Raw genomic sequence first — 23,868 nt, forward strand, 5'->3', positions numbered from 1 at the left:
CTAACAATCGCAGTTGCTAATTTATACGACCATGTCTAAAGTACCATTTATCTATTTACAAAACATAATATTCAAATTCTATCAATTAACTCTATTTCCTTTAAACATTCAAGTATTAAATGATAATCAATATTATAAAAAAAGATCCTTAACTGTTTTGACATTGAAATATTTATCCCTTGTGATGGCAAAATCAATACAGTCAAGCAGGACATGCTTGACCGTGATTCTTTCGTCACAAGGGATGCAAAACGGAGGATCCTCACCTTGTAACAGGTATTCCTGACGGTGAATTACACTACCCGAGCACATATAATGATAAACATGAAGTATCCATATTTGGAAAGAAGAAATATACTTACATTTTGAGCTCCAGTTCGTCTGATGAGGATCCCGCTCTGTCATCACTTAAATATATATATTCATGTCTAATTTGCATAGATGATTTACAGCAGCTCTTACTTAAACAATTGGGTAACTGCATGGTTTACATTGTCACGCCTACGATGATCCAGACCAGCCACTGACAGACAACATGTCTTATATTTTTGACTACGTAATTCAGCTTTTCAGGCCTCTCAGGATATTGTCACTGCGTGAGTGCTTGCTTTGAGTGTTTTTATCATGCACATGAACTGACACAATTAACGAATAATGACTTCTTTGATTGGCATTCTAGAAGTTGAGCAGATGAAGAATGAGGACAGATTTTTCTGGATATGCAATTTCGAAACGTCGCCTTTACAGAATAAAGAAGTTGTGTATCCCAAAGGTTTGCCCTCATTCTTAACGAATTATGGTTCACGGTATAAACCACAGCTAAATACAGGACGGTTCAGTGCCCTTCACTCCGCAAACATGCCTTTGGTCAGTTGGAAAAAAACACTGGCTTGATTGCATGCAGTTCCCCCGAACATTTATGAATTTGTTGTTTATATTCCACTCGTAGTGGTTGCCTGTTTATACATAGGGTCAGTGTTGTTGGTTGTTTAATACCACCCCAGCAATATCCCAGCTTTATGAAGGTGATCCGTACATACTGGAATCAGGACTGACAATATCCCAGCTTTATGAAGGTGATCTGTACATACTGGAATCAGGACTGACAATATCCCAGCTTTATGAAGGTGATCTTTACATACTGGAATCAGGACTGACAATATCCCAGCTTTATGAAGGTGATCCGTACATACTGGAATCAGGACTGACAGTATCCTAGCTTTATGAAGGTGATCCGTACATACTGGAATCAGGACTGACAATATCCTAGCTTTATGAAGGTGATCTGTACATACTGGAATCAGGACTGACAGTATCCTAGCTTTATGAAGACGATCTGTACATACTGGAATCAGGACTGACAATATCCCAGCTTTATGAAGGTGATCTGTACATACTGGAATCAGGACTGACAGTATCCTAGCTTTATGAAGGTGATCTGTACATACTGGAATCAGGACTGACAATATCCTAGCTTTATGAAGGTGATCTGTACATACTGGAATCAGGACTGACAATATCCTAGCTTTATGAAGGTGGTCTGTACATACTGGTATCAGGACTGACAATATCCTTGCTTTATGAAGGCCATCTGTGCATACTGGAATCAGGACTGACAATCCAATGATTGACATCATGAGCATCCATCTATGCAATTAGAATACGGTGACGTATACACATCAACCAAGTCAGCGATCCTGTAAGCACGCTGGTGAAGACCTATACTAATTCGGAGCAAATCATTAACATGCGTATTTGTTGAAACAATGCAAACGCACACATATGAACTGGCTATGTTTGTAAGCGACGAAATATAGAATTGTACGGTTGTACGGCGTCCATTCGCCCAAAGCGCCAGAAACCTATGACCGCCGGTTCGGATCTCGGATCGCCAGCACCATGCCCTGGCTCGTGGACTTCACCAGTATGGTGAACGTTTAACATCTTCATCACTGTGTTCTTTCCTCATACACAATGCTGACACGCCGTAATGAGACTGGGATACTGCTTAAATCGGCGTTAAACGCAGGTCTCTCACTGACTTAGGTAAAAATGAAGCAGTTGTTACAATAGTTAGTTTAAAGTAAGCACTACTGTTGGGCTTCTTAATGTTCTAATTTTCAAAGTAACGCAGACAACTGGGTTCCGTGGTTCCGTTACCAAATGGACATGATAGACACTACGTGAGTGGCACGCAGGCACATACAGACTCACACTCAGACACACACTACATACCCGTTGCCTCTATAGACAAACAGATTGAAGCCCACACAGTACAAGAGTGATTAATAACCCTCAATCCCACCGAGGGCCAGAAAAATGAGATGCACACAGAGGGTATCTGTCTTTGACTTCTCCACCTGCTTGATATTAAAAATATGAATTTCTCTTGACATAAGGTTGCTGTCAGAAATTTAAGTAATGTAAAGCAAAACGCGGCATTAGAAATCCCATGGACGCGCTAATAGGAAAATTCTATTGTATTGCAACACTTAAGAAAGGTAAAATACTTTATGGATGACAACTTCTATATTTTATAATGATTATAGGTTATTATGCCGTTGTCAAGCAAGAGTGAATTACTACAGCACAAAACAGATTTATATACGTATATACATACTTATTAAACGGGGATTCAGTAAAAACAACATCAATGTATGCATCAAAGGGATTAACAACAACAGCAATAATGGATACTGGTTTGTTTGAAGCCTGTTTTGATTGAAGTTTTGAAATATATCACATAAAGAATCCATTTTGTCCTGAATTAAACATTAAATGCAACGGTAAAAATATGTTTTGAGTCAATTAAATCCGAACTCGAATCCAAATGGTCAAAATATATATGTCATACTTTCATCGAATGTTGTGTGAAATGCTCAGTGACTGATGGTGTTAGTGCCTATATCTATACAGGTAAGTTCTGAGCTGTGTAACGCAGAGAAAAGATATTAAAGTAGATGCGATTAGGGACATTTTTAGAATAGATATACACGACGAATAAGATATTATAAGCGAGACAGCAGTGTTCTTCCACGAATAGACGCTCACAGTTAGGTGCATTTAGAAAGTGCAACTAGATTTAACTAAACTAAACAGCTGCGTGGAGATTGTTTAACACGATGTTATACTCACATATACACTAATAGGCCTTGGTTATTCTCGGTTATACCACTGTACCAGTAAGACTTTAGAACCAACCCCGGTGGGTGAGTGAGTGAGTTACATTTATAGTCACAACGGCAGTATTTCAGCCATATCGTGACTAAATCAAATTATAGATTTGCAATTATTAAAAATTAAGCTATTTACATCTGTCAACGAAGGACAATAAAACAACTAGATTATCACATATATAAAATTTAAACTAGTAATTTAATCTAAAATAATTTAACTATACATGACAATACAACATAAAAACAGGATATAGATCGCCAACAACTGAAGGTAGATCACCATACTAGGGACCATGTGGACAGTACCTCTGCTACCTACATGGACCTTAGATGGATTTACACCATCCCCTCAGCCGCTTGCGATTGTAGGAAAATGTAGCCTAAATATAAAATAACAAAATTGCCACATTTAAAAATGTGGTAGGTTTAAATTTTACTTTGAAAAATTTGGGTCTAACGTGTCCTTTGAGGATACAGCCACTAACAATCACAGTTGCTAATTTATACTACCATTTATATAATTCCACTTGTCTATTTACAACACATATTGTTCATAATTTATCTAATAATTCTATTTTGTTTAAAAAACAATTACTAAATGATAATTTATATTATAAAAAAGATCCTTGATTATTTTGACACTGAAATATTTACGCCTTGCGATGGCAACATCAATACAGGCAAGCAGGACATGCTTGACCGTGATTCTCTCATCACAAGGGATACGAAACGGAGGATCTTCGCCTTTCAATATATATTCGTTAGTATATTTAGTATGTGCACTTGTAGTGTACAATGTCAGCCACAACCGAGAGAAGGTACCCCAGTCAGTTAATGTGAAGTCACTGTTTTCTTTTTCTGTTCTAGAAAATAGCGAGACAAAATATTTTCGTCAAATATGTGTCTCAGATGGAAATTCCAGCCCAGGAAAATAAAAAAACATTTTATTGTGTTTTCTGAAAGTACGAATGCGATGAACTGGTGCATACATGCAGTGTTCGGACCTTAGCTAGAAGAGGGTGGCTTAACCGTAGCAGCTACGCTTAGTCGATGTGATGTGTGATTGTGGGTTCGAATCCAAATTTCAAACTAATCATGACTTATAGTACAGTGATCGTATTTGTACATTTTTCTATAAAAAGAAAATTCACATCACTTCAAGCACAACCTTTTCACATCAAGCTGACAGGCTTTGATGTAATGGCTAAACACCCATATAAGTGGCGTTAAACCAAACATATTAGCTCGAAGCTGTAAAAAATTACATGACATTAGACTTTTATTGATGAATGATTTATTTCTGCCGTCAGTAACATATCTATAGATAATCAAGTGCTGATCTTCCGCAAAAGGAGTGATACATAAAAATTAAACAGATATTGTTTTTCAATATTATCTTTGAAATGTCCAAAAATATTATCCGACAATAAATGATGATAAAATATCTTATCTTTTACCCTATACATAGATTTTAACATTCTTCGTATTTTTATAACATCATGCACCACAGCATAGATAACACTTTACACCAACCACTGTCAACAGCCCACAACGTTTTCTAAACAGAAATTTCTACCAACCAAAGATAATAGCCCATAATATTGAATCTCTATAATCCAAATCCATAACGACAACTAACAAGTATGAAAGCTATGAATCACATCCCATCCAAACACCAACTCTATGTATAAAACCAATATACAACAATGAATCATATCCCACAAAGATACCAACTCTATGTATAAAACCAATATACAACCTTGAATCATACCCCACAAAGTGCCAAATATATGTATAAAACCAATATAAAATCATGAATCACATCCCATTAAGATACCAACTCTATGTATAAAACCAATATACAACAATGAATCATATCCCACAAAGATACCAACTCTATGTATAAAACCAATATACAACCTTGAATCATACCCCACAAAGTGCCAAATATATGTATAAAACCAATATAAAATCATGAATCACATCCCATTAAGATACCAACTCTATGTATAAAACCAATATACAACCATGAATCATATCCCGCAAAGATACCAAATATACGTAAGTAGAGGAAATGTAGGAAATCATGACAACAATACCAGTTACCTCCCAATTTCAATAGAAATCGATGAAGCGTGAGCGCGTGTACAATGGAGGGAGGTACTTGAATGTGCAGTGGACCGAAGAAGACTCCCTAAAGATGTGGTAACAAAGGGAACAAAGGAAGGTATTGAATTGAGCGGAGTGAATGAGATGACACAGGTGTTCGTCGTCTGCTAGCGGTTCCCCCCGTCTGCAACGGGTTGGATGTGAATAAGAAAAAAAGTTCGTCTGCTTTAGGACAGTCGTCTGCTAGCGAACCACTTCCGGTTTACACGTCCGAGGAAGGTTGTTCAAACAGTCTCGTTGCGTTGGGTGTGTGTGTGTGTGTGTGTGTGTGTGTGTGTGTGTGTGTGTGTGTGTGCGTGTGTGTGTGTTTTACGTTGTATGAGATGTTCGTCAATAACAAACTGCTGAGTTCGAATTGTTACAGAGAGTAGTAAACGCTAACTACTTTCTCGAAGCTTATATGTATGGCACATATCTCGTTCCGACGATAGAAAAAAGGTCAATAAAATACAAACGCATTAACATTTGTTAATTTTTCTTTATTTGAAATAATCTCATGTCAGAGAGATGAGAGAAAGAAAGAGAGAGAGAGAGAGAGAGAGTCACTTTAACAGTTCGCTTTAGATTCCGAAGGTTCACCAAACGGAACTGTCCTATGATTTGAGATACAAATCACACACTAGAAACTTGGTACGATACCCGAGCTTACTAGCACCCTCAGATGCTGTAGTTGTTGTTGTTGTTGCTATCCGTGTATACGTTGTTGGGTGTGTATCTGTTCCATGGGTGAACGTTTCGGTCTGGCAGAGGTTGGTAGGACATACTAGTATATCCAATCCATTGTTGCTGCTGCTGTTGTTGTTGCTGATGTTGCTGATGCTGCTGTATGGTGTTTTGCTGTGGTAGAGATTGGGAGTGGATGTATTCATTCCACTGATTGGAAGGAGACGAGTAACCATGGCGGCTCCACTGCTGTGACTTCTGGCTAGCTTGAGGTATGGTAACGCTGTGACCCGTCCGCGGTTGGTCGCTACGTTCGAGTGCATGTGTACCCGACACATCAGCGACGCATTCGCTCTGTGTAGATTCCGTTCCCGGTGCTGCCGTTGTTGCTGCGGTTGATGGTCCCGGTAGCGGTGTATTAGGTCTTATCACCGTATCTAAAATGAAATGTAGAAGTACATGTTTAATTTTAACTGAATATGTATACATCAGTTCTGTTGAAGAATAAAGCAAATTATCAACGTGTTAAAAGACATATGGATATTAATACCGTAAGTGAGAACAATAGTTTACCGTCTAATTATATATATATGAGAGAGAGAGAGAGAGAGAGAGAGAGAGAGAGAGAGAGAGAGAGAGAGAGAGAGAGAGAGAGAGAGAGAGAGAGAGAGAGAGAGAGAGAGAGAGAGAGAGAGAGAGAGAGAGAGAGAGAGAGAGATGAAAACTTGTATAGAATTCGGGACTTAACGGGTCTTTCATACGGATGAAATCTGGTGATTCGATCCACCTCAGGATCGCAGCAGTTTAGCAATTCCACATCTTCCATTGCTTCCAGAATCTCATCTTGCTTCTGCGCGAGGGCCTTGAACGCCTCGGGGGAAAGGCTTATTGTCTTCTCCCCCTTAAAATTACGTTTGTTGATGTGTATGTACGGTTTTGAGCTAGATGGATCTAGGTTCACGTGCACTGTGTTGTTATACCAATACGTAATCTTCTTTGAAGCTCTGTTCATCGCCATAGTCAAGTAGATGCTGGTGAAGGTAGATAGGTAGGTAGGTAGGTAGGTAGGTAGGTAGACCGACTGGTAAGCTGACTTGGTGTTAGGCTGGTTGGCTGGCTGGTTTAACGATGGTTCGGTGGGTTGGAAGGTTGGCTCGGAGTCTGGTTGTCGATGTCAGCAAAAAGTGAAGACAACACAGATGGTTGTCCCTTTTTATCTGTCTCCCAGAGTAGTGATTGACACTTTCGTGTATAATACCTTGTGCATATGAAAGAATGAAAATTAAGTCTATATATAAAGGTAACCGATTGCATTGGATACTCTCAAGCATCCAATCGTTGATGGTTTTTTGGAAGTTCTAGCAGAAATCTTCACGTTCCCACACGTATTTGTCATTACCATTTCCTTTTCAGTTGAAATGTTTTTGTTCAGTTGCAGGTGGTTTAAAGTTTGAATATTTCATACATTTTCACGGTTACAAAGTATATCCGTTTCTTAATTTTACAAGCACCGAGGACGACGTTGAAGTTACTACTTGATGAAAGTTTCAAGTATTTCCAGAGCATACATTTGCATACATTGTTTTCCCTTTCAAGATGGAGGAAAAGTTCGGTTAAGTACCTCTCTAGTTTTCTTGACGCTATTGAAGAACTTAGCGTCAGCGTCGCACATTTTTCACCGCCGACAGTTATGCCTTGACTATACGTTCAAAAGTATTTAAATTTGCTAGTCATGTTGATTGCTTAATTTTGCATCGTATTTAACATAACGGATTTCGTGTCACTGTACACTTGAACTCCGTTTATCCGAACATTTTGTTACACTCGGAAATCGTCTGGATAGCGAAACGTCCGATTACAAACAAGCAAACATATTATCCGTGATATATATATATATATATATTAATAATGTATTGTATGTATTTCAATAAATATATCCAATACCTGTCTATAGAAGTATGACAAGATGAAATTATCAATATTAACAATGAATACACCTAGACGTGTGCTAAACAGTACTGAAGAGTCACATACACATGCATATATCTTTCCCTCTGGAGAAGCGGAACATTTTATTTTAATGGGGCTGTTTTGAACGTTTCTCTAACCTGCTCCTGGGGGTAGGCAAATGCACTTACAGAAAGAAAGTTTCGTTTCATCTAAAATTTGTCTGGAAGGAGATTTCCTCCTATACGAGATTCCAGTATATGATGTTCAACTGTATCTCTTCTCTAATATCACGTGTCAATCACAAAAAGTAGGAGTTACCTAAGAATGAATACCATATTCAGTGATTCGTCGATGACTATACCCGGAGATCTCAAATTATTCATTTAGTTATCCAATCAAAAAAGTTTACACTTTGAGTTCGTTTTGTGATGTTCTCAACTGATATAAAATCCGTTAGCTGAAATTTGGAAGGATACATTCGGTTGTCTGTTAAGAGTTTCATACAACCTCTGACTTTTGTTGGCGAATCGCGAAGATCTACCTTGTTAAATCTTTTTCGTCAACTTTGAAGGAAACAGGTAAGTGAGTTTACATTTAATTTTGAACATTTAAGTACTATGTTACTATAGCTTTACGTTTGTTTAACGGGTATATGTTTATTCTTACAGATATATTTATATGGATAGTGCATCGAGTAACACGTAAACAGTGTACAAGGAGAGAATTGATATGTCTTCACACACAAGCTGTCCGATCTATGCTTGCGTTTTATGTCAGAAATCATTCGGATCCAAACTAGCCTTATATCGTCATCAAAAAAGTTGTTTTGAAGAACCTAAGCGATTCCCATGCAATCACTGTGACGTTGTATGTACGAGAAAAGACAATTTACAAAAGCACATACGAAGATCGCATAGAGAAACGTTAAAATGCCACAAGTGTGGATTCCAAAGTAACAGTTTCTTGGTCTTGCGCAAACATGAAAAAGATTGTCAGTTTCAACAACTATTCAGTTGCGAAAAGTGCGGTAAACAATACACCACTCAAAATTATTTAACATGGCATGTGCGACGCAGTCACCCGACGTTGTTTTTCTGTCAGCATTGTAGTTTCTCCTGCAACAGTAAGAACAAACTAGCTTCTCACAAACGTCAGCAGCATGGTTTATTCATTGTTAGAGGGAAAAGTCGGGCTAAGTACAATAAGATGGTTGGAGGTGCAGTTTCGGGTAGAGGACGGGCTAAGGGACATCGGCGAACGAAGACACGAACAGTGGTCAAAATAACATACCTTCCGGATGCACACGTCAAGCGTTTGCCGGTGAGGCTAGGGTGTTTGATTTCACACCTAATGATATTCGTGAGGGTAGTGACCCTTTATTGTATTAAGCATCCATACAAGAGAGAATTATTGACGAGGTAAGAAGAGAAGTCGTCGAAAAAAAATCGTTTAAATGGGGGCTGTGTCTACACGTTCAGTTTTCAAAATTAGCAGACGATGGACAAGTGTTGTATTCGGAACCTTATTTTCATTCACCAATGGTAGTTGGTATGGAAGGTGACAGTTTGATCAACCATTATAACCAGCACGTCAATACATTATTACGACGAATAGATGACTACGAGGGAGACAGTTCAAATTTAAACTTGGATAAGGTTCTCAACGTCAAATTAACCGTAACTCGGTTCAGACCCTTTCGAGGCTCTTCGTTCATCAAACTTCCCGCGGAATTGAAACAGCATAGGAAATCCATACTGAACATTGTGAACACAGATGATCGGTGTTTTCTATATTCGGTGATAGCACACTTATTCCCCGCTCCGCCAGAGTCACATCGTGAACATGAAATTCATTACTTACCCCATGTGGATAAGTTTAATTTGGATACTATCACCTTTCCCGTGTCATTAAAAAACATTTCTAAATTTGAAAGACAAAACAATGTATCTGTTAATGTGTATGGGTACGAAGAACCAGTGGTTGACAAATACGGAAACGTTATTCCGGGTTACATTTATCCCGCTCTCATAAGTAAAGTGCAGGACAATGTTCCCCGCGAACGATGTATCGATCTCTTGCTACTAACGGATATAGGAAAGAGTCATTTCTGTTTAATTACTAACTTGGCGAGTTTAGTAACATCATCTACTACAAATCGACAGGTTAAAGTATGTCGACGTTGTCTTTGGTCTTTTACAAGCGAGTCGGTTTTTGAAAAGCATGCTTCTTATTGTAACCAAAAAGCCCAGAGAGTTTCAATGCCGAGTAAACTCGATGACGCTAATCTGCTAGAATATGGATTGAGACAGAAATCCTTTGAACAAGAATGCGATTTCATTTTTTATGCCGATTTCGAATCCGTACTCGAGCCGCAAGACGATCAGGATTCTAATCGACTTCAAACTCATGTACCCTGTGCCTATGCTTTCAAACTGATTAGCCGCGTACCTGAGTATTGTCAACCCTTGCAAGTGTACACAGGTGCCGACGCTGGTAAACATTTTATAACTAGCATTTTGGAGGTTTACGATTGGATTCAAGACGAAATTTATGCAAACCCAGTGGTGCTCCGCATCACTGGCGATGTTCGCGCAGAGCTAAACATGAATAATCTATGCTGGTTATGTGGAGAGGGGTTTGAAACAGAACAACCGGTCCTGGTCCGATGAAGTTAGAGGACTAGCGCATTTTGACTGTAATGTCAATTATCGACAGCGAAAGAGAGTCGTGTGTGTGCTACACAATGCGGAAAAATACGACACGCATCTTTTGTTAGACGCCGTAGAAGCCTTTTCGGATAGAGAGTTAAACTGTATCGCTCACAATACTGAAAACGTTTTAAGTTTTTCTATCGACAACCTCGTGCTTTTGGATTCTTATAAATTTCTGAACGCTTCCCTAGACACCTTAACTAAAAACTTGAAAGACAAAGGTATCGAGCATTTTCATCATTTAAGAGAACAGTATCCCCATCACGTCGATCTCTTGACAAGAAAATTACCGTTCTGCTATGAATATCTAAGCAGTTTTGAGGTATTAAGCGAGCCGTGTTTACCCTCCAAAGATCGGTTTTATTCTTCGCTGAGCGAGGAAGGAATTTCGGAACCGGATTATGACTTTGTTCAACGTCTTTGGCATACGTTTGACATGAAATCGATGAACGATTTTGTTGAGTTGTACGTGTCGGTAGACACCTTGCTGTTATGCGACGTCATGCAAATGTTTAGATCTATGTGTATGACAGACTACGGTATTAAACCGTTTCATTTTGTGAGTCTACCGGGTTTCTCGAACATGTGTTGCCTCAAACTCACCCGCGTACAATTACGACTCTTAACTCACCCAGATTTATACGGGTATTTTGAGAGAGGTATCAGAGGTGGATGTAGTTTCATCGCCCATCGATATTTCAAAAGTAACAACGTGTACATGGGGGATGAGTATGACCCAACAAAAGAGACTGGTTATTTGTTGTACTACGACGTCAATAGTCTGTATGCTACTTGTATGACAGAGCCCTTGGCTGTGGGGAACTTTGAGTTCCTAGAGCGTGACGAGTTTGACAGTATTGACTGGATGTCTGTCCCTTACGACGGGTACTATGGTTATGCGATAGAATGTGATCTGACAATCCCTCCGCATTTACACGATTTCTTCTCTTCATTCCCTCCAGCACCAATGCATAGGAACATACCACTGAGCGAATTTTCACCTTACTGTGAAGATATTTTGCAAGAGTTAGGTCTATCTAAAACCAAATCGAGCGGGAAAAAATTATTTTGTACACTGTATGACAAAAACAACTACATCGTTCATTTCGAAACGCTGAAGTGTTATTTGAGACTAGGTATGCGAGTGAAGCATATTCACACTGTAGTTAGATTCGCTCAGGAGGCATGGATGAAACCTTACATCGATGTCAACACGCACAAACGTAAACTAGCTACTGACAGCGCATCCAAAGATTTTTACAAACTGTTGAGCAATGCGTGTTATGGAAAACAGATTGAAAACTGTAGAAAGTACAAGGACATTCGGTTGGTGAACGATGCTAACATATTGACGAAATACACTGCCAAGTGCAATTTCAAACGACTCAATATCTTCTCTGAAGAGTTGACTTCAATAGAAATGGAGCGTACTTCGGTCACATTAGACAAACCAATTGCTGTGGGATTCTGTATACTGGAACATGCCAAGAGAAGAATCTATTCTTTCTGGTATGACGTTTTGGTTAGACAGTACGGTAGTCAGGTGAAACTGTGTATGACCGATACGGATTCGCTCTTATTTGCTGTGAGCGCCCGCCGGAAAAACCTCTCCTAGATCCTTATCTGTTTATGAGCTATCACATGGAATTATTCGACACGTCCAATTTTCCAAAGTCTCATCCTTTGTACAGCAATGAAAGACATAAACAGCCCGGCCTTATGAAATCAGAAACTGCACATCATATTATCATCGAATTTGTGGGGTTGAATCAAACACACACACACATAGACAGACGGGTAGATGGATACTAGTAAAGCCGGAAAAACTGAAAAGAGGCAAAGAGCCTACACGAAGACATGTACATGTATTCGATGGATCCTCATCTATATATCAGGTTAATTGATTACATTCGTTATCAATACAAACGATGGAATTAAGGAGAAAGAAATTATTTTAAAAAAAAGAAGTAAACAACGAATTAATAGAATGACATGTCGATATGAAAAGAGTTAATCGAAATAAAGGAGATCTTGTTCGTCACATCTCATAACTTTGTGGATGATTGAATAAGTGATTATTATTGTTATTTTTATTATTCAAATATTCCAGAATACACATCGACAACATGAACAACAAGACATCAACTACCGTGAAATATCATTTCTGCATCAAAGATCGACGCGGCCGCATTGTCTACGAGGATGACTGTTATTACAGCAACAATTTGACAGCAGTATCGTTTGCTTTAGAAGTAGTAAAATCGACACAATTGTCTGACGTCGATGGACCCTGTACTATTCAGCTGTCGAGTTATAATTTTGCGATGCCCCTCCCTAAGGAAATGAAAACAGAGAAACAGAGGCAAGATTTCAATGATATCCTCGATGGATACTATATCGCAGCATTACGCGACGGTATAGAGATGAGGATAAAAGAAAATAAGTGTCCATGTTCCGGATGTGAAATCGATCATCCTTCGCAACGCGAACACACGTGCCTCTATCCCAAGAGTTATAGTTCCGAGGTCGCGTGGTACTTTGATGAAGTCCTGAAAAGTCTATCGCACGAAGATTTATTTAGAAAAGCGAAAGACAGCTTCACGAATCATGTCAACACAGTTGCCAATTATGATCCGACGCCTTTCCACGAGGATGAAACGTGGGTTCGTGAAAATTATTTGACGAGCGAAAGACTTGGCAAATGGGTTATCACCTTAAAAATAATTATGGATTGAATGTAAAAAATCAGTGACAATAAACGTGTTACGCGTAGTTGACCTGCGTGTTTGATTATGGAACAGATCAATGTATACATATTATCATGAGTTCATATGAACATGCATTTTAAATATTATGTAATAAAATTGAAAACCCGTCTCAACTCGTTTGTTTGATTGTGTGTGTGTGTGTGTGTGTGTGTGTGTGTGTGTGTGTTTCGTTCGTTTCGAAGTAAAAAAAGAAAAAGAAAGGTATCCTTTCCCAGCAAATTAATGCAAATCAATCAAACTCCCGCCAATACTTGTCATCCGAAACGACTTATTATGACTGAAATCAGCTTATTAGCATCCCAATATGATTTTTTAGTAGCTCCTCAAAGTGTCAAGTTCGTGTGGAATTCGTTAGAATGTTGGGTTTTAGAGTTTCTTCACCCTACGCATGCGTAGCAAGTTGGCAAACCACGTGCGTTAACTTTGGAAGTCGTTGATCATGCCGCGTGGTCTTAGAGCAATCATCGCACTGGGGGTTATTCTCCTTGATGCAACATGTGTTGCAAAAGAAACTTCCATGAGGATATCGTGACGCACCAAGAGTAGGGAATAAATGATGAATAAAAAACCTCAAACCACAAATGTACCTAATAACCTCGTTTGAACAATGGAATGAGGTCATTGATGACGTCATCAGTGTACTTGGTGAGTTGTGTCAACAGTGTATTGTATGGGTATTGTTCTAAAGTCAACAGAGAGCTGAACAGCTGTTGATTCTATTTAATAAAAAAAAGGACAGGAGTTGAATGGGTATTGTTTTCAGGGCACCTGTGTCAATATGGGTGTGGGTTATGGAGTGAATGAGTATTGTTCTCAGGACACCTGTGTCAATATGGGTTTGGCTTATTGTACAACCCATGCACCTGTGTCAATCTAACACAGCTGTGTCCATAGGGTGTGAGATATGAAACTGTATGGTCTTCATTCCACAGACTGTATCTATTTCAATAAAGGGCGGGTCTTCCCGGTTTGAATGGGTATTATATTAGAAGCACCTGTGTCAATAAAACGGCAGAGTTGTGAATTTGAGTGAGTGAGTGAGTTAAAATTTAACGTCACATCGGCAATATTTCAGCCATATCGTGACGAGAACAATTAATTTTATACATAATAAGCAAGGGCAAACTATAAAAACCTGTCAACGAAGGACAGTAAAATAACTAGATTATCACAGATTCGAATTTAAAACTAGCAATCAAATCTAAAACAGTCTAACTATAGGACAATACAAGGTAAAAACCGGCTATATATTGCCAACAACTGAAGGTAGATCACCATACTAGGGACCATGGGGACTTACAGTACATTGGCTTCCTGCATGGACCCTAGCTGGATTTACACCATCCCCTCAGCTATTAGCAATGTTAGATAATCTAGCCATATATTAAAGGAACATATATTCTACGATTAAAAGAGTAGTAGGTTGAAATTTACTTTGAATGTTTTGGGACTTACGTACCCTCTCAGGAGGACAATAATTTTACGCTACTTCAACCCCCTTTGAGGGCACTGCCACTCACAATCTAAGTTACAAATCAAAACTACCAATAATTAAAATACATCTATGTACAGAACATATTAATCAAAATTCATTCATTAAATCAATTTCTTTTAAAAAACCAATAATTAAATGATAATTAACATTTGTAAAAAGATCCTTCATGGTTTTTACATTGAAATATTTATCCCTTATGATGGAGAATTCAACACAGTCAAGCAGGACATGCTTGACCGTGGTTCTCTCATCACAAGGGATACAAAACGGAGGATCCTCACCTTTCAATAGGTATTTGTGAGTATAACGCGTATGGCCAATGCGACATCGTCGCATAATGACCTCCTCAAATCTGGACTGACAACCCAAGTAGGTATAACCAATGTAGGGTTTTATTTCATGTAATTTATTAATACCTACCTGGGTGTCCCACGTCTTCTGCATCAGATCACGGATGTAAGTTCTAATGCCAGCTTTATAATCAGAATATGGAATAAGAAGTGGTGTCACAGATTTGTTGAGTGCCGCCTTGGCAACAAGATCAGCCATTGTGTTCCCAGAAATGCCAACGTGGCTGGGCAACCAACAAAAGACGATGTCGCATTGGCCAGTAGCAAGTTCATTATATAATTCGATTATTTCAATTAAAAGTGGATGTTTGCAAGATAGATTTTTAATAGCCTGAAGGCAAGAAAGTGAGTCAGAAAAGATTATATATTGTTTATGTTTAGGATGTCTTTGAATATATTTAGAGCTGTTAAGATGGCGTTAGCTTCTGCGGTAAATATAGAGCTGTTATCCAGTATTCTAGAAGATATTGTTCTGGATCCAATGACAGTGGCACATGCCACTGCGCCACCGTCCTTGGACCCATCCGTAAATAAGGATTTGTATGTATTATATTTATTTCGTAGTTGACTAAATTCTTGCTTATACTGTAAGTCATTTGTTTCTGATTTTTTAAATGTAGTTAATGTTAGGTCAACGTGTGGTTTAACCAATTGCCAAGGAGGAGAAGAAAAAAGACGGGAAGGAGATATATTCTCCAACTCAATGCCGGCAGCAGAGATATATGGTTGGATTCGTATCCCAAGAGGTGGAACAAGGGCAGTTTTTTTTTATTGTACAAATCCTCATAAAGAGGGTGAAAAACGCAGTTGTGAGCAGGATTGGAATCATTAGAAGATAACTTTGTGACATATTGTAAAGACAATTTGATACGGCGAAGTGTTAAAGATGGCTCATCGGCCTCAACATAAAGACTGTCAATGGGAGAGGTTCTAAAGGATCCAAGACAAAGTCTTAGACCTTGGTGGTGGACAGAATCTAATAGACTCAAGTTACTTTTGCAGGCTCCACCATACACGATCGAACCATAATCAAGTTTGGAACGAATTAGTGCTCTGTATAAGTGAAGGAGGGTCGACTGATCACCTCCCCACTTAGCATTGGAGACGACTTTTAATATATCTAATGCCTTCAGACATTTTGCCTTAAGATATTTAATATGAGGTAAAAAGGTAAGATGATGGTCAAATATGATACCCAAAAATTTAGCCTCCTTAACTACTTTAATGGGGGGTACCCGATAGATGTAAATATGGGTCCTTGTGTGGTTTATATTTGCGACAGAAATGGATGCAGTTAGTTTTAGATTTAGAAAACTTAAAGCCATTTCGTTCAGACCAATCTTTAATTTTATTGAGACAGAGCTGCAACTGTCTCTCAATCGTGTGCATATTTTTACCCCGACATGAGACATTAAAATCATCAACAAATAATGACCCATCAACAGAGTCATTTAACACTTTCGATAAACTATTTATTTTGATACTGAACAACGTTACAGATAATATGCTACCTTGCGGAACACCTTGATCTTGTTCATACAATTCAGACAAGGTGGAACCCACACGCACCTGGAAATTTCGATCTGTTAAAAACTGTGATATGAAATTAGGCAAACGGCCTCTCAGACCCATATCATGAAGATCATTCAAAATTCCATGTTTCCAGGTGGTATCATGCTTTTTTTCGAGATCAAAAATATAGATACCGCATGTTGTTTATTTACGATAGCATTCTTAACAAACGTTTCTAATCTAACTAAATGGTCAATGGTACTTCTGTTTTTCCTAAACCCACACTGGATATTTGTAATAAGATTATTAGTTTCTAAGTACCATACAAGTCTGTTATTGACCATTCTTTCCATGGTCTTGCAAACGCAACTAGTAAGCGATATTGGCCTATAGTTGGAAGGATCAGTATGATCACGGCCTGGTTTTGGAATAGGAATAATGACAGCATTCCGCCACGAGGAAGGGAAATTACCCGTTGTCCATATTTGATCAAAATATTTAACAGGGTTTCTAAACAAGAATCAGGTAAATGTTTAAGTAACTGATAATGAATACCATCAGCACCCGTAGCAGTATCATGAGCTTGCCCTAAGGCAGTGTGTAGTTCATGAATGGAAAAAACCTCATTATAGTCCTCACCATTATCAGACGCAAAATTGATTTTCATTTTTTCAGCTTGTTGTTTAAATTTTTGAAATTTTTGTGTATAATTTGATGATGAGGAATGTTGAGCTAAAGTTTCTCCTAATTTATTAGCTATGTCAGATTTATCAGTTAATATGGTGTTTCCATTTTTAAGATGATGAACACCAGATTTTGATCCTTTACCTTTTATCCTTTGCACCATATTCCATATTTTGGACATAGGTGTTCGTGAATTAATTTTTGAAACATAGTCTCGCCAAGACTGACGTTTAGTTTGCTTGAAGGTACGACGCGCCTTCGCATTTAGTATTTTGAATTTATTTAAGTTATGGACAGTTGGGTGATGGCGGAAATATTTCTCTGCCTTCTTCCTTGCTTTTCTAGCATTTTTACAGTCTGCATTAAACCATGGCTTCCGCACATGTGGAGTTGTAGAGGACTTTGGTATACATTCATCAGCTATTACAGTTAAAACGTCAGAAAACATCTCAATAGGATCAGCAACATCACTGAAACATTCAGGTCTTAGTTTAGATGTACATAAAGTTTGAAATAAGGACCAATCTGCCTTGGAAAAATTCCATTTTGAGTAAGATGGAGAATCAGTTGGGGAAATTTGTGATAGTATCGTTGGAAAATGATCACTTCCACAGAGATCATTATGGACTGACCAATCAAATTCATTGAGTAGATTAGAGTCTGCAACAGATAAATCTAAAGAAGAGTAGGTGCCGGTTGCAGGATGCAAATAAGTGCTTGAATCATCATTGAATATACACAAGTCATTGTTCGTGATGAAATCTTCTAGTAGTTTACCTTTATTGTTAGTAGCTGTGCCACCCCAGAGTGGATTATGGCCATTGAGATCACCCATTATAATGCATGGTTTCGGAAGCTGATCATAGAGACCCTGAAGATCAGACAGATGAAGTGTGAAAGAAGGCGGGATATACAACGAGCATATTGTAAAGGCAATATGAAGAGTGATTCTTACTGCAACAGCTTGAAGATTAGTTGTAAGTTTTACTGGGCTGTGAATAACATTCTGCTTAACAAGGATTGAAGATCCGCCAGTGGCCCTGTCACCCAGAGGTGAGAAATAGTGATATGCATCGAACTGACGTAGATTAAATGTATCTGTCTGTTTCAGATAAGTTTCCTGCAGACAGAACGCTGATGGTGCCAGATCTTGAACTAAAAGATGTAACTCATTAAAATTTGTCCTTAATCCTCTACAATTCCACTGTACTATATTTTTGGAAAACATTATCTTTTGGTGGGTTGACTGGGGATCTACCCCGCACGGTTTTGAGGGCGACAAGCTATGTGCCCTGAATGGATAGTGTCAGACACTTCCATATCCTCCATTGATCCAAACCTATTAAACAATTTGATCTTATCATCTGACCCTTTAGGAGCTCGAGTTGGTTTCGACGATTCTGTTCTTGTTTTGGTTTTCGATTTTACTGTTTGTTTTTCATTCTTCTTTTCACACTGAGATCGAGACTGAGAAGGAGGAGATACGTTTTGCTGCGTAGAAGGTGGTGTTGTCTGAGTGGACTGTTCAGGAAAGATAGATTTGGGATGTTCTGTATTCACCCATGTCAAGTCAGTCTGACATGAGCTTGATGAAGTGATTACAGGTGAAGTAGTTCTTTTTGAGGACGATTCAGGAGTTTTAGTGACGGAGGCGTAAGTCTCAGTGAGTTCAGAGGACAGTACAATTTTTTTGGCTTCTGCGAAACTGACGTTTCTGGAAAATTTGACTTTGTTAATTTCCATTTGCGTTTTCCAAATGGGACATTCTTTAGAAAAAGACGAGTGAGGTCCCGAACAGTTTGCACATTTTTTAGAAATACTATCACAATCTTCTGTTACATGTGTATTCTCAGCACAGTGAGCACATGTAACAGACAATGTGCAAGTATTCACACCATGTCCGTATTTCTGACACTTGAAGCAGCGCAGAGGGTTTGGAATATATACATCAATGTTTAGATTGCAATAACCTGCCTTGACTGACTTTGGAGGAAGTGGTGCAGAAAATGAAAACAGGTAAGTGTTTGTTTGAATGATCTCATTATTTTTCCGGGTTGTAAACCTTTTGACGAATGAAACTCCTTGGTCTTTCATCTCGGATACAATATCGAGCTCAGTCATGTCTGCAAATAGATGATCCCGATCTCTAACAATACCTTTGCTGGTGTTTAACGTTCTGTGAGCTGACACCAGAACCGGAACTCCAATGAATACATCAATTGATAGCAGGTTGGTTGCTTGTATCTTTCTGTTACATTCGATTAACAGCGATCCTGTTCGCAAGCGTTTGATGTTTTTGACTTCTCCTGCTATTCCAGAGAGACACCTTTAGAAATTGTGAAAGGGTTTAGTTTTAATGGAGTCTTGTCAAGAGTCTCGATAACCAAAAATCGTGGCCAATAATCGATAGATGTGGAGGGACGTTGCTGATCATCGTTTTCAAGTGGACGTTTGGTTTTTTTTTGTTAGGGGTTTGATAATCCATGGCTGTTGTTATATTGTTTCGTCATCCAAGCTCCCCACCCACCACGGAGTACCATATAGACAATGCTAAAAACAAGTGGATTTCCGACTTGTAGCACCAAGGATACTTGGATGATATACTCCAGCAGAAGAATTATAAATAATTACTCCACCAGATTGGCCCATGAGCCACCGCCTTCTGGGCATAGGACTCTAGGCAAGTTATAGAATGAAAGTTCTAATTGAATTTCGAAGGAAACATCATAAAGCCAAGACATTTGCCCAAACATTTAACAATATAAAATATATGTGCACCACAATATACATGCACAGGGCTTGGCATGACCAGCCGATTGGTAGAACCGGGCCCATTCTACCTCCCGTCTAGGTGAAGTCAGGGCCGAAGTGGTGTGTTGGGCAAAAGGAACACTGTTCCTGGCTCCAGTGCCCTCAACCACCAGAATCCCGTCCTCCACCGACACAGGGGCGCAACCCACGGCAAACAGGTTGGTGGACCAAAATATCCCCCCCGGGTCCACAACGGGGGGTTGAAGGGCGCTTAGCGTGACCCAGCACCCACCACGAGGAGGTGGCCCTTCATGGGTGCCTGTGAATTTGAATGGGTAAATAAAAAGAAAAAAGGGCAGGAGTTGAATGGGTATTGTTCTCAGGACACCTGTGTCAATATGGGTGTGGGGTTATGAAGTGAATGAGTATTGTTCTCAAGGCACGTGTGTCAATATGGGTGGGGTATGAAACTGAATGGGTATTGTATTCAGCGCACCTCTGTCAATATGGGCGTGGGTTTATGAAATGAAATCTTATTGTAATCAAGATACCTTTGCCCACAAGCTGTTGGATACTCACAATATAAATAGATGATACCATGTTTCTGTTAAAACTAATTCAACCTCATCTGTAGTGGAGAACCGTTTCTCATGCAGTAAGGTTTGGGTATAATGCTACACTTGGTAAAAGTGTAGTTTCACCCATGGTTTGCTAGTTCCACCGTGTATTTCTGTACTCAATATGCCGTGGTGTAGGTGTAGAGTGTCCGCGTTGATTCCGGGAGGTCATGGGTTCGAATCCCGGTCACATCATATCAAAAAGACGTAAAAAGGTGGGAGTTGTTGCTACCTCGCTTGGCACTCAGTATTATGAGGTTAGAAGAACACAGTAATTGACTCTGCACTACGGCGACGGGTACCACTGTTAGGCACAAAACGAATTATCAAAATGTAGTTGTTTTGAGGATAATAAAGAGATTATTATTATTATTATTATTATTTTGAGTCTAAGATTGTACCTTTTAATTAATGATGTTTTAACTTAGTGTAGTGTTTTTCTATGCCGTTCAAATATTTTTATTATCGTCTTCGGATTATGTATTTTACCATTTGTCATTTCAGGATTCGGAAACCAACAGAGCCGCGAGTGAACTGAGAAAGTAGACTTGAGTAACTCAACTAAACTCAAACAAGGTCTTAATAAAAAAAATGAATTTGAATTTAAAAAGAGTTGTATCTTTCTTTCATGGTTATGTACTTGAAGAGCTATCTCTATCTTTGCGCGGGGGAAAGCATTATCCATTGAAGTTCCCCTGTACTCTGTATAACGGTAACATTTTGATATCAGCTTAAAATAGCTTGGCTTTTTTGTGAAAAGTGGGTCATGTTTGGACAATGCTCTCACTCCCCGTGGTGTTGACACGCTTGTAAGAGTTCACAGCATGCAGTGCACCGAGTCTGGGATAACATGCAGAGACGAGAAGAGAGCTTAGTCATGGTGTCTCTGTACTAAAGTTTAGCTGATGATGACAGCTTGTTTATTATTTTTTAAACTTGTTAAGTAACTTAAGATTGCAATAGCCATACTTATTATTTTATACAGCGACACCATGACTAAACTGTTACTTCTACGCTCTATCATATAAGGAGATGTTACTATTGGCCTATGATGACAGCATGGCTTACAACAAACATAGGCATAAATGTAATAGCATTTTATTCAAATTTATTGATGCATAGGTTTTTTCATGAATTGATTCGCGATTTATTCATTCAAAACGAGCACCAAAAAAAACCAAAAACAAACAAACAAACATTACACAAGCTTGATACACAAGTGAATAATTTGGGGAAACAGTATTTGTAATCACACATTACAGTTTACACAACAATCAACTGACACCTGAACAAAGAAGTCAACATTAACAACTAACACTTAATCTTCTCCAGAACATATTCTCATAACAAAACTAAAAACTAAAACGTCTATTTGCTAACATAGATCATAAGATCATAAATTTACTAACTAATTTCTAGAACATGATCTCATTACAACCTAAAACTAAAATTGTCTACTAACTAAAAACTAAAACGTCTATCTGCTAACATAGATCATAAGATCATAAATTTACTAACTAATTTCTAGAACATGATCTCATTACAACCTAAAACTAAAATTGTCTACTAAAACTAAAACTAAAAATTGTCTATCTCCTAACATGTCAATACGGAGAAAAACTGAATCGTTTCGGAGCCTGCCTAGTTCGTGTAGGTCTCCTTTTTGGTGGGTCCACGTTTGGTGGCGATGGAGGTGTGTTATCAGTGATAACATGGGAAAAGCGGTCGTGACAGGGGGGACGTGGGAGTTTGGACGCGCTACGAGATGTAGAGAGAGAGGTGGCGAGTAGGGTGGACGGGGTAGCGGCGAGGGTGGACGGGGTAGCGACAAGGGTGGACGGGGTAGCGGCGAGGGTGGACGGGATAGCGGCGAGGGTGGACGGGATAGCGGCGAGGGTGGACGGGATAGCGGCGAGGGTGGACGGGATAGCGGCGAGGGTGGACGGGGTAGCGGCGAGGGTGGACGGGGTAGCGGCGAGGGTGGACGGGGTAGCGGCGAGGGTGGACGGGATAGCGGCGAGGGTGGACGGGGTAGCGGCGAGGGTGGACGGGGTTGAGTTAGAGACGATATCGAGGAATGCTGATGGGGTAGCGGCGAGGCTGGAAGGGGTAGGGTGTACGAGAGAGGTTTCTTGAGAAGGGCTGGAAATGAAAGTGACAGGCGTGAAGGTGAAGATCGGCCGTGACAGAGAGACAGGAGTGGAAGCAGAGGGAGAGATGGGATGTGGACGAGGAACGGAGTCAAAGAGAGAATGGGTGGGAGTAGAAGAGAGCATGAAGGACATGGGGTTGGATACAGACATAATAGACTGAACGCGGGTCGAGACGGATGTGGAGGGTATGGGGTGAGATATTGAGGGACGTCTCCGAGAAGGGGACGGTATTGGGGCAACTCCCATTGGTGTTTCATAATCATGGTGCTGTAGACGTTGACAACAGCGTCTCAGTATTCTCTCCCTAAATCGAAATATAATACCAAATGCTATTGTAACAATCACAGAAACCCCAATGACAATAACACCCTCCTTAAGAGAGTCCAGGTCTGAAATGAAATCGAAAAGAGATCATGAATAGGAATTGTTTTCATTAAAGTATATTTTGACTTGACTATGTGCCTTTTAAACATTACTACTTTCTGTTGTTTTTAAGTAAATGGGACTTTCTATTCGGAAATCATGTACATTCGTCTGTCTATATGTCTTCAATTTTTTTTAATATGATCCGTGAAATCAAACCAGTTAGTATTATTAGTACTAAAGATATGATTGTACCTGCTAAGACGTCAGTTAGAGTTTTGTCATCACCATCACCATCATCGTCATCACCATCAACATTACCAATGACACCATTTCTGGTAGTAATAGGGACTGTAATGTAAGCAGAAGCATTAGCGAAATCAATAGAAGCAGAGTGGACTACAGTAATATTAGTAGCAACTGTAGATGGGTTATAACGACTGTTACTAACGGTGGCAGTAGCAGAAGTAGAAGTAGAAGTTGCGATAGAATCAGAAGCAGAATCA

The 23,868-nt window shown here is 39.2% G+C and overlaps 1 protein-coding gene across 1 annotated transcript; it reads left to right on the top strand.

Annotated features, from left to right (window-relative positions):
- Positions 1–10,638: 10,638 nt before the first annotated feature.
- LOC124278400 lies at positions 10,639–13,545 on the top strand. Its single transcript, XM_046714114.1, has 2 exons — positions 10,639–12,028; positions 12,864–13,545. Exons 1-2 carry the CDS (start codon positions 11,106–11,108, stop codon positions 13,402–13,404), a joined length of 1,464 nt encoding a protein of 487 aa, XP_046570070.1. The 5' UTR covers positions 10,639–11,105; the 3' UTR covers positions 13,405–13,545.
- Positions 13,546–23,868: the final 10,323 nt, after the last annotated feature.

This window comes from Haliotis rubra, unplaced genomic scaffold, assembly GCF_003918875.1.
Source record: "Haliotis rubra isolate DU_JTF1 unplaced genomic scaffold, ASM391887v1 Scf236, whole genome shotgun sequence".
NCBI lineage: Eukaryota > Metazoa > Mollusca > Gastropoda > Lepetellida > Haliotidae > Haliotis > Haliotis rubra.

What these genes read in the sequence shown, in the direction of transcription:
- LOC124278400 (XM_046714114.1), top strand. Translation starts at nt 11,106, where the DNA reads ATGAAATCGATGAACGATTTTGTTGAGTTGTACGTGTCGGTAGACACC. An exon ending in GCTAACATATTGACGAAATA is followed by an intron (nt 12,029 to 12,863) that starts CACTGCCAAGTG and finishes CGGCCGCATTGT; the next exon opens with CTACGAGGATGACTGTTATT.